At 36.6% G+C, this 16334-nt stretch overlaps 1 protein-coding gene across 1 annotated transcript in view; it reads left to right on the plus strand.

Annotated features, from left to right (window-relative positions):
• SUGCT (succinyl-CoA:glutarate-CoA transferase) overlaps nucleotides 1-16334 on the plus strand; it is a 330401-nt gene that overhangs the window by 60941 nt on the left and 253126 nt on the right. The window contains exon 8 of the mRNA XM_026843996.1: nucleotides 3436-3531. Within this exon, the coding sequence (XP_026699797.1) occupies nucleotides 3436-3531 (96 nt within the window). The remainder of the gene's footprint in view (nucleotides 1-3435; nucleotides 3532-16334) is intronic.

Raw genomic sequence — 16334 nt, forward strand, 5'->3', positions numbered from 1 at the left:
CTTATCTGTGTAGATATTTGATAATACATATTTACAGTGCATAGATCTGTCTCTGCAAGCAAATGAATACAGAGGTGTCTGTATCGTTGTATTACATCTGCTTTAATGTTACAAGTCCAAAGGTTACTTTTAAGGATTAGTTCTTAATTAAAGGAGAAAAGAAAATGGGTCTATAAGGTTTCAGGAAAGCAGTTTTAAATAGAGATTTAAAAATACTTAACTGAATATGCAATACAGATGTACCCAAACTTCATTTTGAGAGATTGATTGTACTATAGATATCCCTACTGCAAGAAGTGTCTCTAGCAATGAAGTCCTAGCTGAGTCTTGAATTACAGGGGAATTTGGAGAAACAGACGTATTTTGTTAAAAACATTTTTTCTAGGGGATATAATGTCTGTGGAAATGTTCAGTTGGGATATCTCTTTTATGCTTATAGTTCAGCAGTATGCTTAACAACCGTAAGGTATAGAAAGATAAATTCTTTGTGTTCTTTGTTAAGGACATAAAATGTATATGCTGAAAAGTTTTTGAATAGTGCTTTTTTAGTGAGAGCAAATCTTTGGAGAGACCAGAGAGAATGAACTGAGCCTGGAAAAGAGGAAAGGGAAAAGCACAGTATTCCTGGGACTCTGTAACAGTTTCATGGGAATGTAGAAATAGAATTGTCTTTTAAGTCTGCTGAATTAATTGGAGAGTTATTATGAAAGGGGCAAAAGGCCACAGCGTTCACTCAACTAAGTATTTTTATACATAAAACACAAAGCACTGAAATATTTACTTTGAAGTGGTCAAAGTTTATTTGGAGGAGGATGATGATGATACTACTATTACTACTAATTCTTTCTGACTGGCTGATTTGACTATGAACAAGGTACCCAACTCAGAGGAGGATTTCAAAGGGAACTAAAAGCTTTTTTCCTTCATGCTTTATTGAAAAACAATAAGTAAACCAGTTTCGGCAGGATAGATAGGCATATGCATTCAAGCAAGTGATTGGTACATTGACTGAAATGGAATTATTCTTCAGACTAAGTATCGTGGTGAAGTCTAAGCAACTTTTAGTTCCAAAATTGCTGTCTTTACTAAGCTTCTGACTTACCTGGCATTTACTGTCTATTGCTGCTGAAACAAGTCTTTGAGCAGAAGCTTTAGTGGTACAACTCCAATATCTAGCGATCATTATGTTTTAATTATTTTTTTCCTGTTGTACTGTGAACAAGTTCTTCGGAGAAATCTAGATGTGTTATTTTCCACCATTGAAAGAATTATGTTCATCTCATTGAGAAAGCTGAAGCAATTTCCAACACTGTGTTAAAAGGATTTTTTTTTAAGGATAAAAGTTTTCTTGTGAAACTTCTTGTGAAGAATTTTGTCTATGAAACTCATAAGTCTATTTATAAAGCATAGAATATAAACAAATAAATGGAATGAAAGTTTGGCTCCATTATATTCAATATAAATATTTTAGGATTTCTATTTCACTAGGTTTTGATTCACTATGTCCTTCCCAGAGTTATTTGGTGTAGCGTTTCCTTTCAGAAGTGAGAAGAGTTAAATGTATGTATCACAGAGGGCATCCTTGTGTCTTTAAAAGTGAAAGCCCAGTGTGGGTGTGGATGCATCTCACCTGTCAGTGAAATTTGCGTGGAATACAGCAGCTGTGTAGCGTTACACACAAATACAGAAGAATGTCTAATGATTAATACTTCATCATCATTGCATAGCCATTTGCGGTGGTGGAAAAACTATCGCTATGGAGTGTGACCCCAAATTGAAAAATGATAGAAATGATGGGTATAGGGTATGTGTTATTAATAAATAAGACCCTTCCGTGACTCGTTAAACTCTTTCTGTAATAACGGTGTGTTTCATTCTGTGTTGTTGAGGGAAGCTGCAAACCAGAAGAAAATGTCCTTTCTATGTAGTCCCAGATCCATTTCCTTAATTGCTGAGATTTTCCTGGGGACTGAAAGACAGACTAGACGTTGTTCAACATTTTAGCTGAATGAAGTGACACTGGACTATAATAAGCTGCAGCTGAAATCCAACTACAAAGGGTTTTCCAACAGTACTCAGGAATAAGGCATTGTATTTGTAGTTAATATATATGGATATAGTTTTTTGGCAGCAGTTAAATTCTTATTTGCTGTATATTTGCCTAGTTTTTCTGTTGGACTAAATCACTGTATTCATGATTTTAGAGTTAAATATTTACTTGACATGTGACAGTGACATATTCACATTGCCTTTTCAGCATATATGGAGAAAGGAGAAGAAAATGAAATGGCATTCTTTTTCTAGAAATTCTGATATAATTCACATATTGGAATATGAACAGTGGACTGAATTTTATGTAGATTAGACTGATTAGTAGGCACAGGATAGTGTAAACACTTGGATCATCATAGAAATTTTCATCCATCTAGGGGACAAATAATGAAGAAAATAACATTTTGGGAAAAATGGTCACATGGCCTATAGTTTAGGCAAGTACTGGCACAACTAGTCAACAGTGTAAAGCAAATATATTGTGTCTGGTAAATTAGTGATAACCTTGCATGCTAACTGTAATGCTTTATTGTGTTACTTGGCTTCAGATACAGTAACACACTGTATTCTGTCAAAGAAATAAGAATAAAGAATCTGCCTTTGACTATGACAGAACCACTGCTTTTCATGCATTACCGCACCATAAACGTTCACTTCTTTTTCCTAAGATATATTTGTGCTTTCAAAGGATATATTTATCTCCTCAAATTCTGGTTGCTAAATTAGCATGCCGTATTTTTCACAAAATTAATCTTTTCCCAGTTTTGTCTGTCTGACTAATAACTTGATAAATCTCTCCTTATCTTCTAATGTCAGATGATTTATCAAGGCCTACCACTTAATTAATATTACAGATCATGTGGGGAGATGAAGAATTCAGAAGTATTTTCCATAGCTTGAACACGTAAAATGAGAAGCATAGGAGAAAACAGAAAGATAATCTTGTAACTGAGGAAAAGACTGTGATTTAAGCGAGAGATTGAGGTTCAGGAAATGGTGAGATCTATCCCACAAATCCGTCATGTTTCCCACTAGACTTTGGACAAGACACTGATTTTTTTCTTTACTGAAGTTGACCATTCCGCCAAACATTTAGGGTAATACTGTCTTATCTCTTAGGGCAGTTTAATGATAGATTTGTCTAGCGTTACGAGCGTTACAGGACCTGTATTATTTTTCAGGTTTATTGAACTGTACTTATGCAAGCACTTCCATGATACGGATCTAGCCTGATTTTCTTCATATTAAAAAAGTCTACATAATATGTAGACATAAATATTTTAATTTCTGTATCTGAAGCACATATAAATAGATGGAAATCTCAGAGAAGTTGTCAATGAAGTTTCAGCTTTTCTGAATACTTTACTTTTTCTCCATTTCCAGGTTGCATGTCTCACTCATGTAGCAGCTAATTACCTTAATTGCAAAATTGAAGCAAAACGCTGGGGTACTGCTCATGGGAGTATTGTTCCGTATCAGGTAAGCAGAAAACATTAGTTTTTTGGCTGTTGGAATTCATAATTTTGTGTGTTATGAGGTTGAGGACTTACTTTTCCCATGACCTACTGTAGTCTGTAATGTGTCTGTGTCTAGGTTGGACAAAGTTCTGTTGTTCGTTGTCATTTCTACATTTTACATATTTCTTCATCAGCAGTAGATTAGTAACAGAACACTGAAATAGATCAAAGGTGTTTGCTGAAATTGGATGACTTTAAAGCTAGCATGATGACTTGATTGGTTTTCACCTGACAGAAACTTTTTTTTTTTTACTTTTTTAAGGGTTACCTGACTTTTATACCAGTTATAACTGAAAGCTTTTGCCTCTGAATTTTGGTATTTTTCTCTTGCGAATCTACAAGAGCAATCTATATGGCCATGAACATCTTGAAGTTCTACATAGTTATAATTTTCTACTGATTTTCCTACAAATCGCTGTGGGTCAGTGAGACAACAGGTTGGCAAAAGGAATTAACCAGACCTCAGATCTCCCCAGTGGAATTCAAAGTCTGCTACATCTAATGTAGAGTTGAAGTTCCTTAAAATAACATCACCTTTATCATATAAACAAGCACAGGAAAAAAACATTACTCTAAGTTTTATCTTAGTTCTGGCTAGTATGGGAAACTCTTCCAGTAAACAAAGAAAATTTTGTTCTTTTCTAGATGATCATCTTGTGTTCTTGATTGAAGTCATGTTAACTTATGCATACTTGGGCATATATTTAATTTAAAAAATCTATTCTTTATTTCATCATTTTTGGCATGTATCATCAAATAGTCATGTTTGCGGCTAGCTAGACAGAGCCTGGATTTCTTAATTTCTGGACGGAGTCCCTTAAATCCTGAGACAGTTCCCAGTGTTTTTCTGGGAGAACTGCACATAAACACCACTCAGTTTCTTTACCATCTCCTTTGTTTTTAGAGAAAGTGAGGGGAAACTCGATATATTCCCGGTGGTGAATATGGTGGTGATCATAACAGCAAAAGATTTGCTGCTTGTGGCCGTAGAAACTCTGAAGCAGAAATGCCCCATCATTACGCAGAACACTATCACTGGCTAATGTCACAGCCAGGCCTCCTCAGGTCTAAAACAAAAATCAGTTTTTGTAAGAGCTACATCTGTTTGAGGTAGGAGAGTTTTTCCAGTGCATACTACTGCATAGTCAACTATCTTGTTATGAATTGGCTAGAACTGATTGCAAATTATTTCAGACCGATGGGGAGATATTGTGGCTCTTTCTGCAAGGGTGGGTTTGGTCCTGCAGTGTTCTTGTCTCGGGTGTAGTGCAGCGCAGTTCGGGCTGTGCTACTCTAGTTGGCATGGCCGAGCTGTAGGCATGGCCTAGCCCTATGGTCATGTTCTCTAGACCCAGCTCTGCATGACGCATCTGCTACACAAGTAGTTACATTCTGCTGTGTTTCTGTGATATGACCTTTTGGTGCAACCCTTTCTGAACTTTGGTATGTTGAAAGTATAAAACAGATCTGAAGTGTCTGAAGTTTGTATAAGCAAAACCAAAAACCTGGCTAAACAAGACATTTTCTCTTCACCGTAATGCATTTGGCTGAGTAACTGAAACTTGCATTCTTTTATGTCCTTTTGCCTTTGTTTTTTCACGGTCAGAATGAAAAGCAAAGCATACATTGAGTATCCTTTGTTTCTTTTTTCGTAGACAGCTTTCTAGATATACAAAATTTGAGGAGACTGTTTTAGCTATCTTCTGTCTTAATCGAGATTAGTCAATATGTAAATAACTATTAAAAAAAAATCCTATTTAAACTGTGATGTCTGAATTTCTGTATGCTGTTTCTGTAGTAGATGTTAGAAATATTACCTCAATATTATAAACAATTTTAATCTGAATTTTCTTGCTCATAAATGAGTAATTAGGGTGGATTTACTATGGGTGGAGTTGTGTGTGTGTGTGTTTATGGCTCATCTGTTAACATTCCGTCAGCTAGCATGGTTATAATTCTGATTGTAACCATAAGTATATTATGCTTTCTAGAGTTTATTTTTCGCTTTACTAACATAAGCTATTCTTAGACTGCAAAGCTACTAAAGGAACTTGAGTTAACCCTCACTGTTACTATTGTACTGCTTTTACTGTTGCTTCCATAGTTTATTTGTCATATGGTTTAGAACGGAACTCTGAAACCTGACTTTCATCCCTCATCCTAGTTATTGAATTTACTGTCTTTTGCTTACTAAACTAATACAGGACTATCACAGTGCTGATTTTTACAAATAATTTTTTGTTTGTTTGTTTCAAGATATTTTGTGCAAGTAAACTATAATTTGTTCAAGTAATAAAAATCACATTTCAGAAAATTGAATTTCTGTGTATTTCAAAACAAGTGTGTGGCAGTGAGCTGTTGTTTTTTTTTTCCTATGACCTCAACTTTATTTTGTTTTCATCTGCTGTATTTTGAGTTTTCACACAGGTAGTAAAAACTTTGAAGTGATATAAAACCTGCAATCCTGCTAAAAAGTGTCAGACTATGTTAAATCATGGAAGACTGTGTAATCATGAGAGATCCTTTTATAGATATTAAAAAGGCAATATCTGAATAATTTACATCATCTTTATGTGTGGCATAAGTCTGATCAGAGTCATGCTAGAGAACTGACCAAAATTTAATAAGGAATATATGTTGAAAGCATCTTAAACGTGTACATAAATAGTACTTTTTTTTCCTGATGATTGTTACAGTAAGTATTCTAGTGCTCTAGTGTTTAGTAGGTTACACATTTAGTAGTGTATCCTAAATGCTGTTGTAGCTTGTGTTTCATTGAACTTCAACTGAATAATTTTGTTCAGAATATCTTTGCATATGGCTGTTTTTTTGTTTTTCTATTTACAAGGCCAAATTTAACTTTGAGCATATCTCTGTCATTTCATGAAATTCCCTGTTGCTTGTTGACTGAAAAAACTGGCAGCAAAATTTTTCCCTGAATGTGTTCTCTAGCTTGACCTTTCTTACTTTTCTGTGTATTTAATAACATCAAAATTGAACATTAATGGGCAGCTGGGTTTTCTCTTTCCTGAAACTACCAAGATGTGTAGCACCTTTGAAAATCTGTTTCTGGTCTGAGCAACAAGCTCTTAATAAAAAAGGTGTAAAGTTTGGTGTGCAAGGACCTTCATAGTCTTTTAAGGTTTTTCTCATTTGCTGATGATGTGCTAACTTTGTGGCATGATCATCTGAAATGTCTGAGTTTTAGAGTCTTTCTGCTCATCAGCAGAACTCGAAGGAGAGGATTTGAACTTCTTGTAAGTGTACAGTGACTTTCAGGGTCCTGTGAAGCTCTCTGTTGAGGTTTGCCATAGGTTTTCAATGGAGGTGAACTTTGCAGTATGCCACAAAGATGAAGAACTCTAGATTCTAATCAACCGAAATCAGAAATAGATTTTTGAGTGCTGAACTCTTCTTGAGAAATTATCTGCTTTGAGCATATCTGCTTTTTAATCAGAGTGATGTAGTTTGAATAGGTCACTCCTGTGATAATGCATGTAATCAGATCCCAATTTGCTTGGTTTCAAGTGTTAAAACACAATCCTTGAGTTCTGGCCTGTATCTTAAACGTAATTAGTGCAATTTTTTTTGAACAAGTTTCTATAATGAGACACCTTGTTTAGCTACAGCTGTTCCATGATTATCCAGAGGAAATCAGGGGCTTAAAAGCATCCGGTTTACATAATTGTGCTGAAAAGTAAAGTTGTATTACTGTCTTTCATTTGGGGTGGTAAGGTCTTCCCTCATTCTTGTGGTTTCAGCAATGCAGCTATCTTGCCTGTACCGTGCATGAGATCTAGACATTTGTTTTTTTCATCTTCCAGTTGGCCCACTCAGAATAAATATTAATTCTCCTGAGAAAGTCTATTGTAACCAGTGCGTTTACAGGATGTTCCCTGTATCAGCTTATCACTCTGCCATCAGACACCTGGACAACTGGGCAGCACTTTCAAAGGCAAACTTTCAGCAAAAGGTATAGGACTGTTTTCTGTTGGGCCATAATGATGAAAATCTTTTTAAGAAATCAAGCTCTTAGAGATATCTTCTCTTCCCAGAGAATATGATCTTATTTCTGTTCCAGATTTGGTCCTAAGACTTGCAGGGTCTTCTCAAGCATACTTCAGAATATGCAAAGGGCGCAACTGTTCTGCACGGAAATTGAAACCACAAGACAAGAAAGAAATTATTACATTAACCAATTATCTTGTCTGTGGACTGACCTGTGCATTGTCATAACTCATCGGACCCAACATTAATGTTTTTTGTATTAGAGCATCACTTAGATTCTTTAAGCATCAACTTCTTCTTGTGCTAGGTGTGACATGTCCTTCATATGAAGGAACTGTCTCCGTGTCAAATTGAATTGCAATTGCAATGTGTTATAAATACCAGAGTATAAGCTCACAAGGAAGTGAAAGGTATGAGGTAGACATAAATATCTCTGCATTATTTATAGCATCTGCATCTCATACTTTTTGCTTGTGGAATTTCATCCTGTCCAGGAGTCTTACAAAGGAAATTCTACTCGTGCCACTTGTGTCTCATCACAGGAACAGTGAAATGTGGTAAGTTGTTACTTATCTCATTCATCTGGCAGAGATGCTTTTCACACGAAGTCACAATGTGCACCAACCCTCCTAGCTCAGCTGTGGTTTTTTTTTTTTTTTTTTTTTTTTTTTTTTCTCCAGTGGAGAGGGCAACAGAATAATGTCAGTTGTTCAGAAATTTCAAACTCCTTATTCCACACTAGAATGGTGATGTGGAGTCATTTTCTTTGCTGTCTTTATGTGGTTTTATTGGGATATTTGTGCAGTCAGTGTGTCTTGGAATCAAAATCAGCAAAGAATAGAACTTGGATTGTTTGCAAAGTTTTGTTTTGTGCATGAAACTCTCCTTAAATAAATCTGAAATGGATGTTATGGAAGAAAACGTTTCTGCTCTGTAATGGCTCAAACTAGGAGAAGATGGAACTTAGGCACAGGAAAGAAATAAAATACAGACTTTTTAGGGGAGTTCTAGATTCAGGAAGTCAAGATGACCCTTCTTTATTCTGTGAACCTTATCTACATCATGATTACCTGGACTATTTAGACTGCTTTGGGGACCCATTGTCCTGTATTGTTGTTCTGAGCAATGAAATATCACTACTGAAAGTATTGCCCATTTGACATGAAAATTAAATGTATTCACAGATCCAGTGAATAGAAGCTTTGTGCTCTCAAGCAGGAAAGCGTGCTCTCTCTCACTGTATCGTTTCAGTTTCCAAAGAACAGTTTGGCCATCCTCAAGATACATGTCTTGACTCATATCATGAATACCCAATCTTACAGATATTTTAGTGGCCTAGTGCGTCTCCTTGAATTACTTACCTACAGGTCTGTATTTTTAACTAGCCACTTCCTTTCTATCTTTATCTTACAAGACGCAGGAAAGAGAGAAGCCGAAAAAGCCTGTATCATCCTGTATTCTGTAAAACAACAAACAAAGGACATCGTTCGCAGGAGTGATTTTCTTTCTTGTTTTTGGACAAGTTTCTATCTGTATACTAGATTCTTCAGAAGTGTCTTACTGTGGTGTGACTACTGACTGTGGTGTGACTTAACTACTGACTGCGCAAACGTTTTGGTGTTATGTGATTATAGGTGTCCACAGGTGGTACCCTGCTTGGTAAGGAGTGCTGGAGTAGGGATTCTGTTTCTTATACATTGTCTAAAATGGCAAGTAATCATCTGTGGGAATCTGTGTAGAAAGCTGCCCATTTATGAGGAATGAATTCTAGTTATTCAAAACTGACAACTTTATATTGATACCTTTCTGGTGATTGTCCTTCAGTGAGTTGTGAAGCCTTTCTCCTAGGCAGAGCAGCTGTCTGGAAACCAAATCAGTAGGTTTGCCTTAGGCAGTTTTAGATATGTGCTTGGTGTATAATGTGAGTGTGTGTAGTTATAATTTCATTCATATATATCCTATCCTGTCACAGAGACAGCTCTTTAAAGAAGCTGACCTTGTATTCACATAGAATAGACAGCTTCTTACCCGTGCACAGGAACTTTTCAGATGGAAATGAAATGCATTTTTAATTTAAAACCTGATACACTTTTTTTTTTTTTTCCCTGAAGGAAATCCTCCTGTACCTTTCTACTTTAAGCAATGCCTGCAAGATATTTTCTTAATGTGTCTTATAGTTTGAATTTGAAAACCAGATATGGATAATCACAATTATTGTTAAGGAATGATAGCTGATAATTGAGACTCTCTTTTTTTTTATATCCTCCTGGGAAATGTCACAGACTCTTTTGTGTCCATCCTAAAACATTATATACGTACTTATATATGTTTGAACTTATGTATGTATTTACACTCATTTAAACTGGGTGTACATTATGATTATTAGTCTGTCAGTTGTCTGTGGGCAATGAGAATAACAAAACCAGGATCAGAACACAGGTGTGCTGATATTCGGTGTTATTCAGTGGACATAGTTGTCTTTTTATGTATGCTGTCGGTTTCTCTACATTCATCCGTTGCGGGTGTGAGGGATCTAGTTTGTATTATTTACAACGGCACTATTATTCTCCAAATATGTTACAGGGATAGCAAACATTACAGATTTGTATATCCATGTCAAATTGTAATTCTTAAGAGGGGCAGTGTAGCAGAGCCCTGATCAGTAGATTGCCCTTCAAATTGTAGCTGTTTGAAAAGTGATAAAAGGTAGGATCTGTGGGCTTGTAGAGGAGATACTGACTGCAACTGGATCACTGCTTTCCTCTGATCTGCTTATCGGATCCACAGCAGAAGAATAAACATGGCTTTTCCTTTTCTGAAAATACATTTCATAGCCATTGTTTAGCTATATAGTGCAGCCTCTCAAAAGCTGAAACATGCTTAAACAGTCTGAAAGAGAAATCAGAAATCTGCGTGCAGCAGTATCACTCAGTGACTCCTGACATAATCATCCTGCATATATAAAAAGTGATTTGTATTACCATCACAGCTAGAAACACTAATAAAACACCACGATCCCTTGAGCAAGGTATTGTACAAGGAGCACAAATCATCTCTTTCTGGTAAGTAATGGGGAATGAAACACAAAGGAGTTACTTTAAATGACTGCAATAGGTAAAGACTTTGGCAATGTTCACAATCTTTTCAAGTTGTGTTTTCTTAAGAAATTGAGGATCTGGTCATTTATGGTGAATAATATTCACTCTTGGGGCACAGGAGAGATTAAGGCATGTCCACATGATGATACTAACTTTATGAAGGCAGAAAAATGTATAAATAACAACCCAGGAAAGTTCTTACCATTGTTTAACTGGTGTTCAGGTGCTTGCTTTTACTACGTGAAGTTTGTGACAGTTTTGGTTGGAAAATGTTGATTGTTATGGAAGGGTATGTCCACTAGATGTCATTCATGTAATCTAGTTTTTGTACAGCGTTTATTTCTAAGGAGCTATGTGGGATGATAGATAAAAATTATTAGCACTATTAACTGCTTTTGTATATGCAGTGCTTTTGACTTTATACATGCGTGGCATGTTACAAAATAATATTCTGATTGTCTCTGTGATGGGTTTGACAAACCATTAGTCTAGAACTTCTGTCTTTACATGTTTTTGCTTATAATTACATTTTTGCATGAGTAGATCTGTTATATAAGAGTACCCAGGTGAGATGTATGTAGTCTGTAACTGTTGTACAAGGAGAGACACGACTATAGAAGTAAGAACATTATGCCCCACGAGAAAGCAAAAGTATCCTGTAACTACTATAATTCCACCTAAATCATGTTCTTTTCTAGGCTTGTCGCTCCTCTAAGGGCAATTCTTTAGAAAAGTGCATATCTAATTAGAAAAGGTGGCTCAAATTTTGTAAACTTGCACAAGTGGATTTATATACTCACAGATCTTAGCCGTAGAACTGTGCTTATAGTAGTTGATTTGTGTTACTTTATTAATATCTGAGGCATTTCAAACAGAACCGCTTTAATGAAGCTTAAATGAAATGCTCTGTGGACAAATCAAAGGTGCATCTGGCCATTCAGTCGGACAGGTTGGTAGGATCTGCACAGATATTAGCAAAGAGAGCTTGCACCCCCCCGCATCCCTCCCCCCATCTTTGCAGTGTGACATGTGTTACTAATTGCCAGACAGCTTCTGTGAAGCCATCTCTTATACACTCATTGAAGAGCAACTGCTGCAGCATTGGCCTGTGCTCTTTCCTACTTTCAACTTGGAGTAGCTACAGCAAAACTGGAAGCTGGAGATCACAGCTTCCTCCAACCTCCCTCTCCCCTTCCATATGGAATAAAGAATTTCTCTGCCCTGTGTAGTCAGCCAGAGGGCAGGATGGGGAAGTGATAATCCTCTTGGAATGAGCACTTGCTTGAAAAATGATAAATGCTACATTGCATGGGGATTAACACTTGCTTATGAACTTGCTTTTAATGGAGTGATGCTTCTCTTTCAGCAATGTGAAGGTTCACTGTACTTGTAGACCCGATTAAGAACCTTTACCACTGCTCAGCCCAAAGGGAACCATCTGCCATCAGAAACATAATGGTGTTTGAATCTGTTTCATTCTTTTGCATATTGTCCTCAAGAATGTAAAACGCTTGCTTTCACACAGCATTTACTTCCCTAGATAATGCTTGTTCCCCACATCTCATTGCAACATTCTTCCTTCTCTCATCATGAGAATTACATTTCTGCTCACATTTAATGCAGCAGAGGTCTGTGCTTTGTCACCATGGAACTCTGAAGCATGACTATCCGGAGCTAGTTTAATGAATGGAGTTGATATATAAATCACATCTATTCTCATTTATTTGACGGGAGAGCTTATGCTATCCAGTGAGGATGTTCACAGAGCGGGTCAGTCTGTGAGTGGAGATTATAATACTTGTTTGATACCTCTAGATGTGTTTGGTATTGAGCACTACTTCGTAAAGATTTAGTGTAGAGCTGATTGCTGCTTTGCAGGATGACCCTTTCTTGTCACAGTGAGCTGATGTGTCATGCAATTTGGTCATTAAGTTAATTTCCAAGCACTGATGTATACTAATAAATTGGTCATGGGCTATATTGTTTCCTCTAAAAAATATTGCATTTCTGCTACGATAAGCTTATCTCCACTGAAATAACAACTGTGCTCCTCCAGTGCACAGGCAGCTTCTGGGAATTTGATTGGAAGAGTAGTATTTTTGAGAGCTGCTCTTGTATTTTCAAAAGTGGCATGTGCACTTAAGTCTCAGTCCTGCTGCCTTACTAAAGCATTGAAGTTTTAAATGCTAAATCTACTTATGAAAATTAGCTTTAAATTGCAGTGCTTTCTAATGCTGTTTCTCATGCTCTTTGCTACATTCACATATAGTGTTGCATCATGCTAAACCAGGTATTTTTACCAGTACTTCCACTAATAAATCTTGATGGTAGAAAGACTGGGGAATTGTAATCTAAGGCCTTGTCTATTGTTAAATCTCTGTTATTACCAAAATTATTTCAATTTGATTCCTTTCAAAGACAAGCAGGACTTTTGCTGCAAGACTTGAATTCAGTTGTATTAAGAGTGATAAGGGTGAAGGCGAGAGATAAATTTTTTAAAAGGAGTTCTCTTTTTACAAAACCACGCTTCCTGATCATCACCTAAACCACACAATATTCACTGACTGGAATTTACTCTTATAATAGAAATTAAGATAGAGAAATTGATCTTATATCTGTATCCCCAAGGGGATATCAACCAGTTTTATCCAGTCTTCACCCTCACCTTTCTTCACTTGTATCTAGGATACTCGTGGCAGAGGTTTGTCCCAATTTCTACTCACCAGAAATTTTGAAATACTTGCTCCAATCTTGCTTAGTTGGTTCTACATGCCCACTGAGAGGAGGAAAAGAAGTAATTCAATTTTCAATAAGGAAGATAGAGCCTGGATTTAGGAGAAGGTTTTTGGCTATATAGTTAGTGAAGCATTATGGCAATTGATCACCAGATTGTCTATAGCAAGTTTTTACGTATACAAAATCTACGTAGAGCTCATCTATAGTGTTCTCCTTCCTGGTTTGTTTGAGGCCAGCTCATTCATGTTTTCCCCAAGGTTCTATTTTTAAAACCTCTTGCAATTTTTCTTTTTCACTCTGACATGATTTCCACTTTGTTCATCTGTTCACATGGAATGTCCAGACCTGTCGAGTGCCTTAGGTGAGTTCTTCATGTTTCTGGGTAACATGAAGAGCTTTTGCATGCTGTTAAGACATCTGAGAATTGTTTGCTTTTGGTTTTTAACAGCAGCATAGTGCTGTATCTCCTTCTTCTCAGGTGTTCAGCTGCCAGGGTAGGAGAACAGCGCATAGGTCTGTCTAAACTTTGCTGATTAGTTACCAGCTACAACTTTAGTTTGATTTACTGTTAAAAGGTTCTTGGGATTCCTTAGTGTTCCATGATTTTTGCTTTGTTTCACCATGGATCGTTTTACAGAATAGTTTCACTGATGACTCTCCATCCAGTGAAACCTGCAAAAGTGTATCTGAGGTAGCAGCAGCCAAAGCAATTGTCTGATGCGATCTTGGTTTATGTCAGCTATAGCAATTTTAGGGAACTTCAATTTTGAATGAGTATGTCCATGAGTGGGTTTTTAATGAGCTTTTCGAACTTTTGCACATTAATTTTACATTATTAGTCATCTGTCTTTTCCCTGGTGTTTCTAGGTAGATGAAGTCTGAGATTCCAAAAAGTTGTCTTGTAAGGATATGGAAGACCCAACTTGTATTTCATATTTTCCATATTTTGTATTTAAGAAAACTAGCAGGGTAAAGAGTAGAAGTTAAATTACCTTAGTAGAAAGGCTGGTCTTTGCTGGATAAAAAAAAAACCCCAAAAAACAAACAGACACAAAGTTAACCTTTAATTTGCTGTCCAGCTGATATGCAGTTAGTTTTAATATTAGTTGTGATTCTGTATTGGAACAATCTGTTGTCATGTGGGATGGCCATAATAATAAACAAATAGGAAGTTGATGTGACTTCAGGCAGGGAAGCATTAGCTGAATCTATGTAACATAGTTGAAAACTAACATAAAGACAGGGAATGTAAAATATAAATACCAGTGCTAGTCTGTATGATAACGTCTCTTCTAAACAGAGACAATTTTTTGACCTTGTCAAATTTATCCTTGGCGTATGTGATTATGATAGCGGTTAGAGAGTTTTGACCGTGAATAATAGTTGTAACAATGCAACAAAGCCTTTTGTAGTACACACAAGTTACTAACTTAGCTCATTGGGGCAGAGACTGTATTTTAATTTAGCTTGAGGCTTAGAACAATGGACCCTGAGTCTTATTTTAGTGCTTCCACAAAACCACGAATAATTTATTCCTCTTTTGTGTACAAGCTTACAGTATTTTATTTTGTTTGAAGCTTTTAAATATAGGGATGAATGTTTTGAAGTAATTCTAGGATTTCACTTGATTTTCCTGACGTTACCCGTTTTTACATACCCAGTTTACACTCGCCAATTTGTCAAAGTTGGAAGATAAATGAGAAGTAAAAATGGCCATCCCGTGACTGTCAGAATCATGAAAGAATATGAGATTTGTTTAATAAATACAGTGTTTACTGACGTATTTAATCCACGAGCGAGGAGGAGGGCCTTGGGCAGGAACAGAGTTCTATGTATTAAGAATCCGATCAGGTAGCTCATTTAAGAGAATGTTATTAGTGATACCTCTTAGCACTCATGCGTAATTATGCTATCTTCTCACTGTTCCCTTTTCAAACTCCTTTGAGATTCTTAAGTAATTTTATTTCCTGCCATTTAACAGTTTTGAGTAATAATGATGAGGAGAAAACAGTGAAATAGTTTCTTTTCTCAAGTACCAGGTGCTGAAAGCAACTGAGAATTGTTGGTGGTTTTGTAGTGGTTTCCTGTGCATCTTGTGTGATCTCCTTCAAATATACATTGTATAAGCCTTTGTCAGATTAAAAAACATAATATAAATGATTTTTGGTCAGGAGACTGGACTGAAACTCAGAAATGTAGCTCTACATTTACTTGCAAAATAGCCATATTATTTCTGGTTTGGGTGCTTGTTGCAACCTCATTTAATATGATGCTGATTTTTGGGTGGGTGCTCCCAATCCATTTTTCATACAAGGTAGGGCAGTTTCTTGAAATCACCAGTTCCAGGCTGTAGCAAGTAACGGAGTGGTGGTTGCTTCCAGAATCTTTGCTGTGGTGTTTCCTATCACATTTCTATCTGTGCTTTGAGCTTTGACTTCTGCTGTTGTGATCTGAGTAGGCTGCTTCGCTGTGCCCCTCCTCTGCCTGTAAAAGAGCTGACCTCTTCCTTCTACTTTTCTCCTGCTTGGTCTCTTGCTCTGTTGACATAGCAAACTGTTCATAAGCTGTTCAAAAGAGATTATTCCTGTCTTTCAGGGTATGACTGCATGGCATTGGACAGTGTAATGTCAAAGTATGTGAGATAGTTTCAATGCTGCAAGCAGGGAACCATCATAGAAAAACAGTCTGGGATGGGGCTGTCATCTTTAACAATATTGCTCTCCACAGAAATTGGACTGATTTGTTCTAGGACTCCACAACCCGCCAGGCAACTCATTTTAGTGTTTCACTATTTGTTATCTCCATGGCACACAAGGCAGGAGTGGTTAAATCACAGCTAGGAAGAGTCAGATCAGACATTAAGAAAAGCTTTCTAACAGAGAAGCCAGATTCCTTCCTCTTTTCAGTAGTCTTTTATGACCTT

The sequence above is a fragment of the Athene cunicularia genome (assembly GCF_003259725.1).
Source record: "Athene cunicularia isolate RWA chromosome 2 unlocalized genomic scaffold, athCun1 chr2_part2, whole genome shotgun sequence".
NCBI classification, from domain to species: domain Eukaryota; kingdom Metazoa; phylum Chordata; class Aves; order Strigiformes; family Strigidae; genus Athene; species Athene cunicularia.